The 21324-nt window shown below is 36.6% G+C and overlaps 1 protein-coding gene across 1 annotated transcript in view; it reads right to left on the bottom strand.

The window, feature by feature from the left end:
• Window positions 1-8223: 8223 nt before the first annotated feature.
• The window catches only part of LOC138711995 (zinc finger protein 271-like), a 28290-nt gene continuing 15189 nt past the window's right edge, over window positions 8224-21324 (bottom strand). The window contains exon 2 of the mRNA XM_069843340.1: window positions 8224-20657. Coding sequence (XP_069699441.1) covers window positions 19322-20657 — 1336 coding nt within the window. The 3' untranslated portion in view covers window positions 8224-19321. The remainder of the gene's footprint in view (window positions 20658-21324) is intronic.

The following is a 21324-nucleotide window of genomic DNA, read 5'->3' as shown; positions in this document are numbered from 1 at the left end:
AGTTGTTAAACTCAGCATTGAAAATTCAATATTTTCCCTCATCTTGCAAACATTTACAAATCATAAGAATTTCTAAACAGAACACATTTAAATTTAATTATATGGTTTATTTAATGACGCTCGCAACTGCAGAGGTTATATAAGCGTCGCCAGTGTGCCGGAATTTTGTCCCGCAGAAGTTCTTTTACATGCCAGTAAATCTACTGACATGAGACACATTTAAATGCCATCGACCTCGGCCGGTATCGATCCCCGTAACCTCATGGATGGAAGGCCAGCGCTATACCAACTGCGCTACCGAGCGCGACCTAAACAGAACAAGAACTCTATGTATTGTCAAAATAGAAGACCGATATGTCTTTTGAATACACATGGTAAATTATTAGAAATGATCATCCTCAAACGAATGTTGCCTCATACAGACACCATTATTCCTCTCTGGCAAACAGCTTTTCAAATAGAAAGATCAGTAACTCATAATGTAGTCTCTTGTAGAAGATATAACCAAAGACTTCAACAAATTCTACACAGCAGCAATCTTTTTGGATGTTTCGAAGGCATTTGATAAAGTTTGGCATTTAGGACTGTTGTAGAAACTTAATAACTTTCTGCCTCGCTCATGAACTCACCTACTTAGAAAAAAAGATCCTTTCAAGTCCTCATAGATGGCCAACCATCTTCCACTTATATAGCAGAAGCTGGAGTTCCACAAGGCTCTGTACTTGGTCCTATATTGTACTATCTCTACGCTGCAGACATTCCGACTACTCTCAAAACAAAAACACTTCTGTATGCTCATGACAACAGTTATATAAAGTGTTAAATTCAGTCCTCAATATGCTGTCTCTGCGGTTCAAAACCACGTACTTCTATTAAAGAATGGCATATCTCTCCAGAAAAATGTCAGTCAATAATTTTATCCAAGTGTTTAAAAAGATCTCGTGATAAAATAAAAATATGTAATCAAGAAATTCAATATAGTGACCATGTAAAATATCTTGGTATCACATAAAATCTGTAACAACTAAGAGCTCTCTTAGAATATCTCATCTTTACCCTCTGTTCAAATCTCCTGTTCTCAGTCTAAAAAGAAAAGTTATGCTCTACAAAATGCTGATTTTACCGATCCTAACTTACGTTGCCCCAGCTTGGTGTTATATTCCAAAAACAGTGTTTCAACCTTTTCAAATTGTTCAAAATAAAGTGCTCTGAATAATACATAATTCAGTCTGGTACAAATACACTTTGATCTGGACATGAAATTTCTGAAAAAACAAGTGAAGAAGTTTTATAACAGTGCAAATTCTAGTGAAAATCCATTCATCAAGGGCTAGGCCATTGCAATGCAAATGTCTACAATAAGCATAGAACACCAAAATCTTTTTTAAGCGAATAACATGCATTGTTCCACAACCTCCGATTTCCTAACATCTACATTAATGTCTCCGTGTCCAATTGTATTGACAGCTGGACATAAACAATACTTGTGCATTATTTTTTTTAATTTTAAACTGAATATGAAGAGGCAGAAACATATTTGTTTTGATACTTTATCAATAAATTGCTGAATATGAAAAAAAAAAATCTGATGGCGGTGTTCCGAATTACAACCATGACGTGAATGAATGCTCCACCACTGTCACAGTAGTTCCATTGAGTGTATTCTGAATCTCAGCGCTGAGAAATCTGATAGCATCATGGTGTTCCGAATTTCAATGATGACATCACTGATGCTCCACCAGTGTCGCACTGGTTTCGTCAGCTTACAGAGGTGGTGACAGTATCCATCAGCTGCCATCAGTGAATCTGATTGGTTCTTGTATAGGGCGGGAATTAGCAGAGAATGATATTGTGCACTGTTGTGTCATGGCGATGTGTTCTGCTTTGGTTCTGCTGTATTGTTTGTAATGAGGACAACGTAATGGCTTATGAGCGAACATGTGAATGGATCAGTTATTACTACTGGTTCAAGAAATAAATTGCTTATGCTCTCTTTTCTTTGAACGAGATAACAGTACGGAAATTTCGCAAAATCTTGCTATCGTAGCACAGACAACAACTTGTACAGCTGCCATGATAGCCATTGAACCTTCATTTTCAGCATATTCCGAATCTCACCGATGAGCAATCCAATGGCATCACGGTGTTCCGAATTCCACCAATGACGTCATTGATGCTCCACCGGTGTCGCAGCTTGCAGAGGTGGAGGCAGTCTCCATTAGCCGCCATCAGTGAATCTGATTGGTTCTTGTATAGGGCGGGAATTAGCAGACGAATGACATCATGCACTGTTGTGTCATGGCGGTGTGTTCTGCTGTATTGTTTGTAATGAGCACAACGTAAAAACAATATGTTAATGGCTTATGAGCGAACATGTCAACGGACCAGTTAGTACTACCGGTTCAAGAAATAAGTTGTTTATGATCTCTTTTCATTGAACGAGATGGCAGTACGGAAATTTCGCAAAATTTTGCTAGCGTAGCACGGATAACCACTTACACAGTCGTCATGACAGCCTTCAATCCTTCCAGCAGTTCTGTTCCTATTTCGCTGCAGCGTGACATCATTGTTGTCCACCAGTCCGGTGAGATTCAGAATATGCTGTTTGTTTCTATTTTGCTGCAACGTGACGTCATTGATGTCCACCAGTGCGGTGAGATTCGGAATACGTTGTACGAAGATAGCTCTGGTATTTGCCATACACAGGGTTGCCATATGTCTAATTTTCCGGGATTGTCACCACTTTTGTGTCCACTGTCCCGGTGCCTGGCAGATTCATTTGGGGCGGTCAGATGTCCCAATTTTGAGTTAGTTTACAGCTTCTTTGTATTTTGAGGTTACTACAATCTCTATTCTGTTATTTAGCCGAACTTGTTGAGGATTTTGATTAAATCTTTCCAGTGAAGGGAATTCTGGTTCCAAACAAGCACACGTATTTGCGATTATCTGACGCAAAGTCATTTCTCACGTAGTCGTCATTCCTTGATGTTGTTCTTTGTGATCATAAAGTGTTATGCGACATTTAAAGTATTTAGTCTTTAAATTTTGAATATGGTTCAAAGAAAGTGTCGTTTCCTAGACGAATTTATATAAAAAAAAAATAGGAGGTCTGCTGCAGAAGTATATTGCTCTGTGTGAAACTGTCACATTTTGGTGATTCATGGAGGAAAATCGGACATACAACATCATTAGAGCAACCCACATTATGCTTTTTTTTTTTTTTGATAATTATGTTTTATCCATTTTTCAAATTATGCTTTATTTTAAATTTCTTTTAACATAAATAATACATAATAATGTCTTTTATACCAATAAACTTGAGTCAAATACTGTTTATGTTACGTATATCATAAAAGTGAATTTTTTTTTGTCACTAATGTTAGTTTGCAGGATAGGTATTAAGTTTATAAAAGAATACACTGTAAGCAATCTAGTCATAAAATGAATGAAAATCTAGTCATCCTTGTCACTGTCACTCGAACTCTCCAGATGAACAACACCCTCTTGAAGTTGATTTTGATTAATTGTAAGTTGTAAGTGGGACTGTAGATTTTCTTCTGTCAGACATGACCGTTTAGAGTTCAAAATCCAATTGAGAGGAGAAAAGCTTCTCTCAACTGAATCAGATGATGGAGGAACCATAATTGTCTTCATTGCCAGCTTACTTAGGATAGACATCTTGGTAGAATGTTTCTGCCAGAAGGATAAGGCAGAAGTTGAAGACAAATTTTCTCCATGTACCATTGCTGCATATGTTGATATTTCTTCCACTGGAACATCAATGGCAGAGAAAGGTTTCAGTTCACCTGAAGTAAAAACCGAAGAAATCTTCTCAGGAACAGCTAATGTTGGATCTAAATTCTGAACCTCCTTCCAGAAATTTAGAGCAGGATGACGTTCATTCATATATCCTGCCAATTTTTTACACATTGCACCAGAACTTTGAACCATCTGAAGAACTGATGATAGAAGCCAGACCTTTGTTGCATCTTAATTGTCTGATTCCAAAACCTGTATTTGACTGTAGAGTTCATCAGAAATTTTAGATATAGTTCTGAGTTGAAGTAAAAGTTCTTTATTTTCAACCAGTCGCTTTAAGTTTGTTACAGCAGCAGTGCCTTCACCATCTTCCAAATCAATCCAATGTTTGACTGCATTGAAATTGATGCAATGATATTTTTGTGCCTTCAGCCATGTCCCACAGCAAGTTATTACAGGAACTGAAGGTAGGACAAATGTTTCTGTCTTTTTTTAGGGAGTTCAGCAATCTCTCCTTTCTGGCTGAAGTTTTCGCTAAAGCAGCCTTAACAGCTGCAATGAATCCATCAGGACTTTTTAGTGGAAATCTAATCTCTTCAGCAGAAAGATGCAATACGTGAGCCCAACATGTAGAATGTAAAAGCTGAAGTGCAATTCCAGCCAGTCGCCTGCCAGCAGAAAGCATATATGGTGCACTGTCTGATATTAAAACAATAAAATTGCTTCTGTGAACACCAATAAGATCTAGCATATCAGGTATTAAATTTACTATATTATCGGCATTGCTGTGTTCAACAATTTTGGTTTTCACAAGATGGGGTTATTCATTCATAACACTCAGTCAAGCAACAAGAACATTCATTACCTTGCGATTCTTTATAGCCTATCTGTTGTTTCATCAACCACTAGATAGACAGAATTTCCCTCACATTTTGACTTAGTTTCCTGAAAGTCGTCTTCAGCACAGTTTGCAAGATACCTTCTTAGAGTGGTTTCACTGGAAGCCGGCTGCATACATGTAGCTGTTGCTACCCACTGACGAAATCGTTGGTTACGAAAGACATGCAATGGGATACCAGTAGAAGTGAATGCTTCCACAAGATCTTTCATATTATTCTTGGATTTTTCCATACGCTGTCATACTTGAGGTATCGTACTGGCATGTATGCTGCTAGGACCACCTGAAGTTGAACCCAGTGCATCACTCTGTTTCCGAGATCTATGCTTAAAACTGTTCACATGTTTCAGTACAATGGATTTTTTTTAATTAATACACTCTGAATATAAGGTACACGAAAGTTTGTCCTTTTCAGTCACAAAATTTTCTGTAGGGAACTCGCGAACCCTTTGTATTGCAGTTACATATGTTTTTGGCATGCTGGTGTCAAATAGATGTGAACCCTTCTGATTCAAAACTGGCCATAAAACCGTTAAACTTGTACTCTGTAATGTTATTTTAATTGTTGAAGGGAAGGGGGGAGATGGGAGGGGGTGGGGAGGGGGAAAAGAGCGAGAGGGAGGGGAAGAGGGGGATGGGCGATGTGAGGGGGGATGGGAAGGGGAGGGGGAGGGGAGATGGGGTGGGAGGAGAGGGGGGGAGAGAGAGAGAGAGACACACACACACACACACACACTGTATAAGTGTTACACAGTACACAAAAAGCAATAGTCTTGAAATAAGCTAACATAAATAGAAGAAAAAGTGAACTTTATTTTATATTTTGTAAAGTTTTAATACAAAATAATGTAATGCATAAAGTTAAGAAGTATTTTCTCATCTGTAAAAAAACGGTAATTATAGCTGTTTTTTATTTACAGGAAGAAGACTAGAATTAATGTTAAACTTATTTCAGCTACAATATTACTGTATGTGAAACATCTAGATCTTCGTCAATACATTTATATTTATTAAATTCTAATAGTTAATTGTTCTATGATCTCTGATAGAATATTAGTTTATATAGATCATCTGATATCGATAATACTGTATTGAATGAAAATAAAAAAAGCTTCATAATGTAACAATTGCGGATATTAACATGTTTAATATAGTGGTTTTAACATTTACGGCCAATCTGAGCTGATTAAGATCCTGTAATAAGAATATTTCACTCTGCAAAAATACACTTTCCTTTTAAGGGATTATGTCATCAGTAAAGCAACCTAATAAAGAATGCTCAGCTCAGCTCCTGGCAGGGAACAAGAGCATTATACATGCTAGCATGGCCAGTGTAGACTGCATCATTAGCGATCTGTAACTTCCAGCATATTTTTACTCACATAACTTTGATTATATCTATGGACTGTACTTTCAGGGCTGTAGGCAGGGGATGGATGAGGGGATCTATCCCCCCCCCCCCTGAAATCAGGAAGATGAAGAACAAAATGGATATTAGTTCTTCACAACGATTTACATTTGGCGGTTCATCTGTATCCTTTATGTTTCATTTATAGTAATGAGTGAAGTTCGCTCAGTTCTGAGCAGTGATGTCGAATGTCAATTCTTTTTGAGTCGTCACTAGCATAAGGTTACCAGATTTTTTTTCATAATTTCCGGTGACAGATATCGACATATGAACCGTTCAGAGCAGAAGTGGCGTAAGTCAAAATTGGGTAATGAGGTTTAAAGTAAAAATTTTGTAAAATACAGAGCAAAGTAGCAATTAATATATCCTTCGTGCTATCCACTGACTACTAATAATTTAAATAAATTTAATATTAATTGCTACTTTGCACTGTATTTTACAGAATGTTTAATTTAACCCTCATTACCCATTTTTTACTTACACCACTTCTGCTCTCAATGGCTCATATGAAAAAAAAACTACTTTTAATATTTAAGTCAGTCTGCCATTCACTTATATTGTTTTTATACACTATGAAAGAAAAAATACTCATTCTATTTACACTGTAAAAAATTCATTCTGCCTAATTACTACTTAAGCTACTGGTATTCTCAGAAGAGTGAATTTTTTTAAGTACGTCTTCTCTGCATACCCAATTTTACAGCAAATTCCTGAACGATCATGTTGAAGTTGGTTAAGATAGCAAGCATGGCTCATACAGTTTCTAAACTCAATCTGGATCTTTGGGATTTCCACATCATGTTCACTGAAGAAAAAACTCTTTTCAGAGGAGCATTACTTACAAAAAGGGACCAGATAGTGCAATCAATTTCTGGATTTGTGAACAAGAAATTCAGTATGCAAATCTAGTCTTTCAGGTGAAGCTCCTTGTAAAGCAGATTTGAATAATTTCAAGGGAAAAATTGTTCCGGGGCCAGGTATCGATCCCGGGACCTCTGGTTGAACGTACCACCGCTCTCTCAACTGAGCTACCCGGGAACTCCACCCGACACCGTCTCAACCTTTCCCTTTATATCCACACAACTCGCATGGGCTGACGAAATGCCAGAGACCCACATCGAGTGCACACAAACTCTGTGTGACTTGGAATTGTTGTTTTCTGTTAACGTACACAGTGACGTATATATTATGCAAATCTAGTCTTTCAAGTGATGCTCCCTGTAAAGCAGATTTGAATAATTTCAAGGGATCGATACCCGGCCCCGGAACAATTTTTCTATTAAAAGCTCCCTTGGCCATTCCTATCCTCCTTTTGACTTCCTGGCAGCAGCTCATGCTTATAGTACACCCCAAGTATTTGAATCAGTCCACTTGCTCTACTGCCTCATTTAGAATTCGCAAGTTTATCTTTTGTATTTTTCTTCCTATGACCATGCTCTTCGTCTTATTTGCATTTATCTTCATCCCACACTGCTCACAGATGTGACATTAGGAATAAAAAAGTTAACAGCTCCTCACATTACCTCACGTCAAACACACAGATCATATATTGGAATTACATGTGAAAGCGACACTGCAGAAGACTGTTTTAGAAGAACTATCTTTATTTCATTCCTGGATGATTTAAGAGGGCAATTAAATGAACGGTTCATTAATCATAAATCAATGATTTCATCATTATCTTTGATATTGCCAAAACAATGTACTGAACAGAAAGCAATTCGAAGAGTGTACAGGTAACTGCTATTACTGAATTGTTTCCTATGTTCCTCGACAATGATGGACTGAAATCAGAATTTAAAATTGTTCTCTGAAAATATAAATGGAAAGAAATTCCAAAAATTGATTGGTCAGAGTGTGCGCTTACAATGTTACACCGGGGACAGAACATCTAGAAGCTTGGAGACCGTTACTTTTAAGCGGTCCGACCACCCCCTCCTCCCGCACTAGCAGGTACGGTGCCATTTATCTGCAAAACATTTTCTGAACGGAAGTTATTGTATTGTGAAAGCGCAGCTGGATCAGTGAAAGTAAGTGGTCAACGTTTTCAGTTTGTAATGCAACGAACAATTCTGCTGTGTGTGGACTCCTCTGTAGTGACGTCACTGAAGCCTCTAGTTGTTCTGTCCACAGTGTACCTTAATGTAGGCCTAATGACTTCTTTGCAAACATAAACTGTGCGTTATGCATTTTAGTAATAACTTTTATGTCTACAGCGACATCTGAAAGAACATTCCCTACACTAAGAAGGCTGAAGAATTATTTTCTCAATTGCATGTGAGACGAAAGGCTATTGCCTTGCTTTGATATCTATTCATAGGAGCATTTGCATTATCGGTGCTGCTCCTCGTAGACTTACAATATTAACTACTCTAATTTAGTCAGTTGTGTCTATTTGTTTTTCTTTTCTTTTTTTTTGCATAACATATTGGAAAAGTGCATAACACTACATAACATCATTGTGTCAGTCCCTCCTGAAAAATAATTCTGGCTATGGCCCTGTGTACTTTGTTCTACGAGGCTATATTTCAACTAGACTGTGACTATAATTTATTAAGACTTTATAGCACCATACTATTAAGATTTTTTTTTTTCCGTTTCACATGTTCCACATTCTAGTTGTGAAGTGATGTAGGAATACCATGGAATGTAAATAAATACAATACAAGATTAAATATTACTGGAGTTTTTAAGTGGACAATGCATTTGCATCTAGCAAACGAAATACTTGGCTGACTTCTCATGCAACTCTCCATTAATCAAGTTTGGCAGAACAAAAGATAGACCACTTTAACAATTACACTAATATTTACAATTTCAATTATTGACACCTATGTACACTAGATTACCAGTACACCATTTTTACTATTTACACTGTCATAAAGAATGTAGACCTACAATGATCAAACATTATTTACCGGTACACTATTATGTACAGTGTTATGAACTGTAATGCAATTTAATAGTAGTATAGCCTACTTATTTTATAAAGAGTGTATAATAGTGTAAATATGTTTGATCAATGTAAGCCTACATTCTTTATGTTAGTGTAAGTAGTAAAAATAGCGTATTCTAGTGTACATTATGTAAAGGAGTTGTCAGACATTGACTACTTTCAAAAGTCAATTGTCAAAAAGACTGCTTTTCGTCTCTAGAATATGATCTTTATTCAAATATTACTTTTGTAGAATATGATTTTTATTTTTAATATATCATTTTTCCTTCATTATGTTAATCATTCCTTTGATCCAAATTATCTTATTTAACATTAAGTCGTAATTGTTTAACTCTTAGAATTACATTTAACTAAACAAATCTACATTTTGCTGTATTATTAATATTCCATTGTTTTCTGTATTGCTGTTATTTATATCTGCTATGTATTTTTATACTGGTTGAGTGGAAGAGAAGGCCTTATGGTCTTAACTCTGCCAGTAAAATTAAATCAATTAAATAAATGAACAAATAATTTAAATTGTAGGAAAGTTCATCATAGTATCAGTCTTTATGGCTAGAATGCATTCCAAACAGTCTCCAAGGTGCTAGTTCTACTAGTATCATGCGACAAACATGACATCACATCAATATAATATAGTCTATGAACAACTAACCTTATCTCTGAATGGCCTGGGCCAAAATACAGTCCCTAATTACAACAATGTGCACACAATTATATTTTTATATCTAATAAGTTCAGTGGTGTCTGTCTGCATTCCCAACAAGCTGTTATTCACATGTAAAAGTTGTATGTATTTTCGTAATGCTAGCCATCTCTCTTCTTATATTGTAAGTTCATCTATACCAGCATTTTTCTACCTTTTTCAACATGTGACATACTAAAGATGTAATTTAAAATATCGTTGCACACTCATATAATCTAAAACAGTGTTTCCTCACTAAGGTGGAATTCTTTTTGATAAAAACAAGTAAAATACGATATTTTTTAAGATTGATTCATAGTGACACTTGTGGCAGAAGAGGTTGCAGTTGGGGTTTTTCTCAGGGTTCTAATATTTTTCCATATTAGGGATCTACATTATTCTATCAATGTTCCTCCATTCCATCACGATTCCACAGCATTCCCCAAATGCCAGTTGGCGACACGTGGAAGGGGCTGGCATAGGGATGAGTGGTTGCCTGCTAGGAACCTAGGTATACAGTGAACCTTAGTGTGGACACCCTGTGTGGGTTGAGAATCCACCTAGCTTGAGAGTCAGCGCGATAGGTTGTAGTGTCCTCCTCCCTTAAATTCAGGGTTGGTATGATATTCTAAATTACTGATCTGGCAACCCTGGCCGCACATCAGTGATTCTCTTCTATGCCAATTGCACACCTACACTGTGTTTACTGAATGTTGACTTGTGCTGCTTTCGCTTAAAGTCGACTCTTGTAGACTCACTTTTTTACTACTTTTTTTCACATTTATTTTTTAAATTTTGCTGCGACCAATTTTATTTTAATCATTTTCTCACGACATACTGGCAGATAGGTCTGCTCTGTTTCTAGGATGTAATTAACAATTTCATCAAAAGATGTCAGAAATGTGTGGGTATGCAGATGGATACCATTCTGGACAACTTCTATAATACAGATTATACTCATTATGAAATAAAAAAAATTGACTGTGAGCATGCCATTATTAATCAAAGTTGTGTTAGTAACATACAACTATGCCTGTCAAACAAGCATGTCTAATAAGCGTGTTCCTGATTGAACCAAGCTGAATGCCTTGTATGCAATAACTGAATTGTACAGAATAGATTCCTATCATTCAAATACTAAGATTTCTAAAAATGAATATACAATGAGACAAGGAAAATATCTTATGAGATCATTTCCTGAGTGATATTTCTATAAGCAATAGTCTTAACGAATCTAGTGAAAATTCGTGTCAAGGAAGTCTCTCTGGATGGAGATGCGAAAATACAAAAAGCAAATACCGTATTGGCCCGAGTGTAAGCCGCACCCGAGTATAAGCCGCACCCTTAATTTTAGGGGGAAAGGAGAAAAAAAAAGAAAAATTGAGTGCAGAATGAGAAAAAAAGGAAAATTGAGTGCAGTGAAATTTACCTGTCACATTATCCAGTTACAAAACTGTTTACACTATTTAAACACTTTTTCTTCAATTACGGTATTACGTGGGTAAATCACCAAAAATACCGGTACAACTAATCACCGTCTTCTCCAATGTCACTGCTGACTTCACTACTACCGGTACCGGTATTTGTTTCATCACTGTCACTTTGTTCATCACTCTCCGCCCAAAGTACGTCGTCCTTACTGCCATCCAGAGCATTAGACACGCAGCATTTCTTGAAGCCTTTGATGATTGAATCTGGTGATATCGTGTGCCATGATGAGAGAATCCACTCACACATAAGGCTGACAGATGGCTTCTTGATCTTCCCAGATGGAGTGAATGCATGACCCCCTTCTAGAAGCCAATCCGAATACTGTTTTCGGAGATGGTCTTTAAAAGGCTTGTTCACGACGACATCAAGCACCTGCAATTTTGATGTCATACCTCCAGGTATGACGACTAGGTCTGTCTTCAATGCAGTAATTTTCTTCTTTACTTCGGGTGTGAGGTGACCTTTAAAGGCATCCAATACTAACATAGCCCTCTTACAGAGCAGCGCACCTGGTCTGTGATTCCAAACCGTAGCTAGTCAGTCCATCATTAGTTCGGTTGTCATCCATCGTTTCTCTTGGCAACAAATCACTAATCCCTTAGGTAAATTCTCCTTGGGCATAGTTTTACGCTTCAGAATAACGTACGGAGGCAGTTTTCCTCCATCTGCCGTAACCGCCAGCATCACAGTGATTCTTTGTTTTTCATTTCCAGTTGTTCTCAATGATATGTTTTTCGCCCCTTTATTGTCAACTGTCATATTGCTCGGCATGTCCCAAAATACGGGCGTCTCGTCAGCATTGCCGATCTGGTGTAATGGGTAAGAATGGCGCTGACGCAATTCAATGACGTGCCTCTGGAAGTTGATGAGTTTCTCAGTAAAATCCTCTGGCAGTTTCTGTGCTAATGAAGTGCTTCGTCGGAGAACAAGGCCACTTCTACGCATAAACCTGCGGCACCAACCTATACTCCCATGGAATTCTGTCTGTGGAATGTTTAGGGTCTTCGCTATTTCCAACGATTTTACCTGGATTACTTGTCGAGAGATAGGCATCCCTTCTTTCCTTTTGTCTTGTACAAAGGAAAGGACCCTACGTTCTAGTTCAGGGTATTTCCCAGCCTTGGGTCCTCTGAAAGATTTTCTGGTTGTATTGGCATTTTTCAGTTTATCCTCCGAGGCGATCCAGCGCTGCACATTAGACTCATCCACACTAAACTTTTTGCCGGCTTCTCTATTAGACGTACTCCTAGCATGACGAATAACTGCAAGTTTGAAACTAGCGTCATAACTGCGCCGAATTCCCAAGCTTGTTGAAGCTTTTCTTTCTACGTTTCCGCTCATGGCTTAACCCGTAGCTACGTACAAACTGTTTTAATCTGTCCTATCATACAAAAGAGTACGATCACTGTAATATGAAGACTGGTACATTGTTGCGTCATATACCATACGACTGCTGACAATTTCAAACACGAGCGCGTGGCATTGTTGCTCCATTTCAAAATGATAAAATTACCGGTAGCAACATGCGCCACATTTCAAGTTTAAATTTATCGGCCGCGCAAATAAGCCGCACCCCAACTTTTCGAGTTTGAAATTTGAATAAAAAGTGCGGCTTATATTCGGGCCAATACGGTATTTAATTTGGAAGTGAGTTTGGTTGAATTAATACCAATTTGGACAACAAATATGTGCAATGGATGAATTTTCGTGAAAAGAATTTAATCTTTTGCAGCCATGTTTGTAATGACGTTGACTGCTTGTGCTGTGTTTCATATCAATAGAAGTAAACATGGTGCCAGTGTGTGTGTGTGATTGGTGGTATTGAAAATTGTGTTTCTACTTTCCTTGTTTTATTATTACTTTTAATCTTACTGTTCTGGGTTTCTAAATATAATTAATTGCACAAATAAATGCAAAATAGTGAGGATTCTGATATTATGACCACTGCTTGCAAGAGTGGTATTGCATTGGAGAATGACCCTGGAATGTCTTGGTGTTTGCGAGGCTAGTCACATGTAGTATGAGGCAAAGAGGTTTAAATAAGAGTGTATACAAGTGGATTTGGGAAATATGGAGACAATCTTGTCTTGAATGTTTTCATTGTCATTAATTGAATCAGTCGGAGCTGAAAGGCATTGTCAGTTTTGCAACTTTTCAGGAGAAGGAAGAAACATTATATGGTGAAGAAAACCAAGCAAGTTTATTGAATGTTTACATTAAGCTGTAGAATAATTCCCTATGTATGGCACAATAGAAATACAAATTCATTGCCTCGTGCACATTAAAAAAATTATTTAGAAAAATTGACTTAATGCATTTTAGCTCCGTGGTTGCTACTTACATTTCATAAATGCTTTAGATATTTAAATATATTGCATGCTATTTTAGTTATATTTATTTGTAACATAAATACCACCTACATTCAATGAAAAGAGTGTTATATGGTAAATTACAATGACAAAAAAAACTAGAAGGAATCAAATAAGAAACGAAAAAGTAAGAGGAGAGGTAAAACTAAAGAAATCCATAATAGAGAATATAAAAGAAAAGCAACTAAAGTGGTTCGGACATGTGTATAGAAAGACAGAGGAAAAGAAAGTTAAACAGGTAATGAAGATGCAAGTGGAAGGAAGGATAAGAAGAGGTAGACCAAGGTTTAAGTGGGAAAATACTATAGAGATACTGGAATGTCTTGGTGTTTGCGAGGCTAGTCACATGTAGTATGAGGCAAAGAGGTTTAAATAAGAGTGTATACAAGTGGATTTGGGAAATATGGAGACCACTGATAAAATTACCGGTAGCAACATGCGCCACATTTCAAGTTTAAATTTATCGGCCGCGCAAATAAGCCGCACCCCAACTTTTCGAGTTTGAAATTTGAATAAAAAGTGCGGCTTATATTCGGGCCAATACGGTATATGTTTAAGACATGGTGGTATTCTCATAAATACAAAATGAGGCAAGGAAGATACTGTATGAGATCATTTCTTGAGTGATATTTCTGTAAGCAATAGTCTTAACGAATCTGGTGGAAATTCGTGTCAAGGAAGCCTCTCTGAGTGGAGATTGGAAAATACAAAAATCAAATATATGTTCAATATTATGCACTAAGTATAGAGATTAAATCTCTGCATCTCTCAAAAATCATTCAAAGTTATACAATCAGAGGCACAAAAAATTCAACACTTCATTTTTTAATTAAAATTTATTTTATATTTCTGTGAATATCATCGGATTATATATTTCTGTTAATATCTGATTCCTTTAAGGTGCAGTATTAGGTTACAAATTGTTGTTGCTCAAATGCCTAGGAATTTCTCAACGAAGCCATTACTCCTCTTGCACTCCAGTATTTTTGAGGTATAGAATCATTTTTTTTTTTTTTGTCCATCTTCCTAAATGTTCTTAAGTTCATGGGTTCATTTGAATTGCATAATACACGAAAGGGAGAGTTAAGTATTCCAATCCTGTGTAGATGTTCTGCCAGACAGTTGTGGCCAGTAATTAACTGGTACATTGCAACTGCAGATTTTCGTGGTAAATGAGGAACAATTCCTGGATTAGATATAAGACTTCGCCATTTCTTGCCTTCAGCATTGTTTTTGCAGTTTTTATGTGCACTGATTAAAATTTTCTCTTGATTAGCAGTTTTACAGAATGGTAGGATAAACTTCGTTGAGTTTCTTTTTTTGTAGGATTTCTGTGTCTTTCTTAGCCAAAAAGTCTGTGAATTCATTCCCAATCAAACCACAATGTGATGGGATCCACTGAAGAATAATTTTCGTTTCAATTTTCTTAAGATGGCATATCATTTTTCTGCATTCGTGTATTTATGGTGATTTTGGTGAGTAAAGACTCGCAATGGCTAGTATAGCTGCTTGAGAAAGACAGTATATAACAAGATCTTGAAATCTGTTTATTCTATAATATAGAATTTGTTAAGGATGTATGAATTGCAGTTATTTCGCCATCAAAATTTGTAGTATTAGGTCCCAGCTTGGAATAAAATGAGAAAAGTGGACAAGTTCCTCCTGCTCCTGCTGTTATTTCTATTTCATTTGACAGTTACAAATTTAAAATTTTGTTTAGGAAAAGAAGTTGATTTTTATAACAATTAACTGAATTTTTGCAACAAGGACAAAGGAAACATAAAATGTTTACATTGGTTTGTTTTGAAAACTCATTTTTTTGTCTACTGCACTTTAGACACTTTCTTCTCACCTACAGAAGCATATATTGCCACTTGTTGCATTAATTACATCATTAAACCTCTCAGGCATGCTCCTGACTATGTTATAATTTATCCTCCAGAGAAATCAGTTTCCACTCTTTTTCTCACAGCTCTTGTAGGGTGTCTGAATAATGCTGGCAGACCCTTCTTCCCAGATTAACTAATAGCTGCTCGATAGAATTCAAATATGGACTTCGAGCAGGCCATTTCATGACATGAATCCCAACCTCATTCACGAACTGTGCAGACATCAGACCACATGTCACATGCATTGTCACGCGTCAGCAAGAAATCATGATCAATATGTGGAGTAAATGGCATAACAAGCTCCTGAAGGGCTTCCTGAAAGTACCAATGTGGACCAGTTCTGTCCTTGCCGTTAAGCTTACTCGAGCCCACATCATTACAAAACCATCATGGAAAGCAATTCTAGACGAAAATGTGTTGGAGAATATCTTTCACTAGGCCTCCTCCACTCTCTTTCTCTACCATTTGATTAATGCTGGGAAAATCGCGTGTCATCACTGAACCATACATGCTCCCATTATAGCATTGTCCACCCATGATGTTTTTCGCTTAATGTAGTCAGGCTACATGATCCTGTCTGTAGAGTTCTGGACATGTGGCAGATCTTCTAGCACAAAGATTTGCTTTTCCCAACCTCAATTCTCACACTCACATTAACACTTCGAACTTGATGAATCGATTCCTAGCTTTAATGGCAGTGGTGTGGTGGTCCAGGACTTGTAGCTGTAGGAACTACTTGTCCCTAGCAGATGTCGCCCTTCTCAGGCCTGATCCTTGTCTCCTAGAGTAAGGTCCAGTTTCCCTGTACCGTCTTAACAGTTCTCGAAATCGTGGAAACCATAGGTCCCAATACTCTTGCAATGTAATGCATGCTGTGTCCATCTTCTACCAACGCAACAGCTCATGCAGTAACTTCAGGATTTATAGGCATATTTAATATGTAAGACCGATTTTAAAATTAAAATATCTTGAGAATCCCTTTCATTCAAATCCTTAAGTGGTTTCAGGGTGGAAGAGCAGTCAATGGACTTTATTACACAACTTCTGCATAAACTTCGTTCAGGTTTAGGGATGGGTTTGGTAGTGAACCCTCATCTTTTCACAAAATATAGCCAACAGTATTCCCCATGAAATAAATAACCAATAAGCACTAAACCATGGTTAAAAAGAAGCTACACATCATTATTTCAACATTTATCAAATGTTGCATTTCTTGTGTCTCTTGAGTGTATTAAGGAGATGGGGGTGGAAAAGATCTGTATCTTTTGCTGTTTCACACAGTAAATAAACTGTAATTTTATTGTTTTCGATAAAAATTCATTAAGTTTATAAAAAAATAAACAAATAATCACACCAAAGTAGCCAGCAAAAAATCTCGATATTCCTTCCTTTAGTTCTTAAAGACACCTACAATACTGTAAAATAAAAACTATAATAAATATTCCTAAGCATAAACATTTCTTTCTTCCCTGAAGTTTGGTTTCTGTAATAGTAATAGTGGTAGTGGTAGTGGTAGAAGTAGTAGTAGTAGTAGTAGTAGTAGTAGTAGTAGTAGTAGTAGTAGTAGTAGTAGTAGTAGTAGTAATAATAATAATAATAATAATAATGTCAAACTGTCAAATCAAGCAATTTCAATATCAATAATAATCACAGATATTAAGAACTTCCTGACAAAAATATATTGCTCTGTGCGAAATTTTAATTATTAAAGCAAGTGACAAATTTAAAATCATACACAATGACGATAATAATATGCCAGGTATCTTACACAAACTTTCACCTACTTCACTTGTTTCTGAACCTTCCTTAGACTGACTAAAAATCTATTTACGTACCTATATAGTTAACACTAAATAATGCTACTACAATACTTCACTTTGTTCTAACAGTGAGTAGTGGCAATTTTTTTAACTCGACAGAATGTGTTAAATTTATGGCAACAATTTATTGACAGAGAATTCAAGTAGCTCCCCTTCCTTTTTTACATAAAACATAGGGGAGAGGGAGGCAGATTTGAACACTTCGAATTTCCCGTCTTAGAAATAGTGGAGAAGCGAAACTTTACATACATGCACTCCATTACTGATATCTACTGATCTGACTTTGAATTGAAGGTAATCTATTGTATAAAAAAGGATAAGTGAATGTTTTGCTTTCTTAAGCATAAATATCTTCATATTTACTCTTTAATTTTACTGGTTTGTCTTCTTGGTTTTATTAAATATGAACTGGGAGACAATTTTTAAAATCTACCTAATAAGGACTCCTTCACACCACATGGAAATATTTGTAAACATAAACTCAACTGACGTTTTTATAAAATCTCAGAAGTTATGTTCTGGGATACCTCTGAACAGTAGGCTGTGGGGCAGGTTTGAACGCTGTTCAACAGATTTTAGTGAATTATTAATTTTTATTCCATTTCATTAATTACTGGGTATAAATTCTGTATTAGTCAATATACGAAAATTGGTGTACTATTGATATTTAGAAATAAATATTAATTTTTTAAAAATAGATTAAAAGAACTAAAATAAACCTATTTACTGAAATAATGGGTGTTTATTTTTTCAGAAAATTATAAATTTTATTATGGTCAGAAACGGGGTGAGAAAAAGAGCCGAAATTGATGAAGAGGTACTTCAGAAAGCAGGAATGCTGTGAATACTGGTACTCTTTATCCACGTTGATTTGATAACGGATACTTATCCATTGTCATATCACCATGGTAATGGCATTCAGTACCGCACTGAGAGAATATGTAAATGATTAGCGCACCGAGTGCGATATGGCATTCATTACTGCACTGAGTGTGGTAATAATTTTCATATCCCACTCAGTCAGCGATCGTATCATGAATGCATTAAACACATTAAAATATGTAGATAAAATATTGTATGCAACTAGTGGTATGAGTATAATTACTGCTCTGATGTAATTACAGAACTCTGCTTATGCCTTGTTCTTGCAAAACACATTCGAGCAGCAATGATGCTCATATCCCACTAGTTGCATAAATAACTATTAACAGAATAAAAAAAAAACCAGAACCAAAATCACTGGAGTTTTCAACAAAGTTTACTGTCAGTCAGGTCTTCACTAATGAACAGGCACTGATGTTGGAAAAGCATGTACTGACATCATATAAGTTGCATTATGGACTGACATATTCTGATAGAAGGAAGTTAACATTTGAATATGCTAAAAAGTTAGGTCGTTATCCAGGCAGATGGGAACACAATCAAATGGCTGGTATTGAGTGGTTAAAAGGACTCTACAAACTTGTGAAGTTCTACCTGTTGGATCCACCACAGAGAAGTATTGGAGAGCAAGAGCGCTAATGGCTTCGTTGCCAAAGCCCAGCATTGGATAACAAGTGGTTAAAAGGACTTATGAAAAGACATTCAGGATTATCTCTTAGAAAACCTCAGAACATTAGTCTAGCTCGTGGAAGTAATTTCACCAGAGAAAATTTGCATAAATTTTATGAAAACTACTCTAGTTTTGGAGAAGTACAAATTTTCTCCAGATCGCATATAAAATATCGAAGAGACTGCCATCCCAACTGTGGTATAAGCTCCACCCGCCCCCTCTCCCCTACTATTTACTGACCTTTCGATGGCTAAGAAGTGATACCTCTTATTTGCAGGAATGATCATTCAGTTTAATTACATTATCATGTTCGCAAAATTGAAGTTACTAATATTTCTTACTCAAACAGAAATCCTTGTAAAGCAGCAAAATATATATAAAGTTCGTCTATTTTGAGGAAAATTAATTTTAAAAGCTTTTTTATTCACCTGCTAGTTACGAGGTATCACTTTTTACTCATCGATATAGCATATTTCTTGTGTATTTCATTCATATTATGTATGAAGACGAACATGCTTCTTCAGATACGCGCTGCTTGAGTAAGATTTCAGGCATATATCACAATTAAATAGTTTTTCTCCCGTGTGGATAATTTGATGTCTTCTAAGACTTGCTTTATTAACGAAACGTTTCTGGCATACCTCGCAACTGTATGGCTTCGTCCCATTGTGAAGAAGGATATGTTCCTTCAATTTCGAACCGTTCTGATACCTTTTCGAACATATATGACAACTGTATGGTTTTTCCCCTGAATGAACAAGACCATGCTTCTTTAGATCGGCTCTGCTTCTGAACTTCTTTTCACATATCTCACAGGAATATGGTTTATCCCCTGTGTGTGTGCGATTATGAATTTTTAAATTAGCTTTGCTTCTAAATCTTTTTGCGCATACTTCACAGACATAAGGTTTCTCCCCCAAATGAATAAGATAATGTCTATCCAATACAGACTTGTTATAAAAGTTCTTCTCACACACGTGGCAAGTGTGTGGGTCTCTTCCCCTGGGATTTGGAGTACCATCTTCTGCGTGACTATACGAATGTACTTTCAGACCCCAACTAGTAGAGAATTTCTTGCTACATGTTTCGCAAGAGAAAGGTTTCTCTCCTGTGTGTGTTCGAATATGTCTTTTAAGGTCTGTACTACTGACCAACTTTTTATTACATATATCACAACTGTACGGTGTATCTCCAGTATGACCACGATAATGTTGCGTAAGGTTTGAACTATATGCAAACTTTTTATTACACACGTCACAAGAGTATGGTTTCTCACCAGTGTGTACTCTGTAATGAGACTTTAGTGAAACACTAGTTGCAAATTGATGGCCACATACATCACAAGAATATGGTTTTTCTCCAGTATGAACACGTATGTGCTTTTTAAGATCAGAACTACTAGAAAATTTTAAATTACAAGTCTCACAAGCATATGGTTTCACTCCTTTGTGAAATCGGACATGTTCCCGAAGATTAGCACTCCTAGAAAACTTTTTCTCGCACATATTACAACTGTATGGTCTCTCACCAGTGTGGATACGAAAATGGGCAGTTAAGCTACTTTTACATGAAAACTTTTCGTTGCACACGTCACATACAAACGGTTTCTCCCCAGTATGTTTGCGCATATGGAATTTGAACTTGTAGTTCTCAGTAAACTCTTTACTGCATAGTTTACATTTTAATTTTTCTTTTCGTCCTGGTGTATATTCTTCTGCATCAGATTCATCAGTTTCAAGAACTCTGATGTCATTCTCGCGTTCATTATATTGATCTTCATTGTGAAATGTATCACTCGCCAATCCCAACAGCATTTCTTCTTGTTTTGGACTGCAATGAGAGAACATTTGAACTTATGGCATATAACAAGTGTAAATGAATAAATAACTATGAATTAGCCATGATTCTCTAAAACAATTTTGTATGTATATGGCTACAAAATTATAGCAAATGGGGACGGGGGGGGGGGGGGAGGGAGGCGGAGAATGCAACACTATCTGAAAGAAAGTAACCAAAAGCGTTTTTGTAGAGAGCAGTATTTTCTTCTCCCCCATATCATACTTAACTTTGTCAAAAGGGTGCATGACACCACTAACCGCAGTATGCATCCTGGACAGTTATCTATAGTAAATGAAAATAACATTATGCCTCAATAGGTGCACAATAAAATGAAGATTGAAGGAGGCAGACCTTATCCCTAAAAGACTGCCACGGATCATCTGCTGACATTATGAACATTGTCACAGTGACTTCAATCATCCACATCAAACCTGATCCAAATATCTAAACAGAAGAACAATGGTGGCCTCTTCTCTTCATACAGGAAAATACTTGTCTCCAGTCCTCCTTTACAGGATTTCCAATTTGGTGATATTACACTGCATCTTAACTTGTCCATGAAGAGAATAGTCTACCTATGCTCCTCTAACCTGAACTGATCTTGATAAACAAAGCAAAGATGTGCAGCCAAATTTTGATGTGTCAGCAATACTGTATA

The sequence above is a fragment of the Periplaneta americana genome, chromosome 13 (assembly GCF_040183065.1).
Source record: "Periplaneta americana isolate PAMFEO1 chromosome 13, P.americana_PAMFEO1_priV1, whole genome shotgun sequence".
NCBI lineage: Eukaryota > Metazoa > Arthropoda > Insecta > Blattodea > Blattidae > Periplaneta > Periplaneta americana.
Note: the sequence above shows the minus strand (reverse complement) of the source record. Positions and strands in the feature narration are given on the sequence as shown.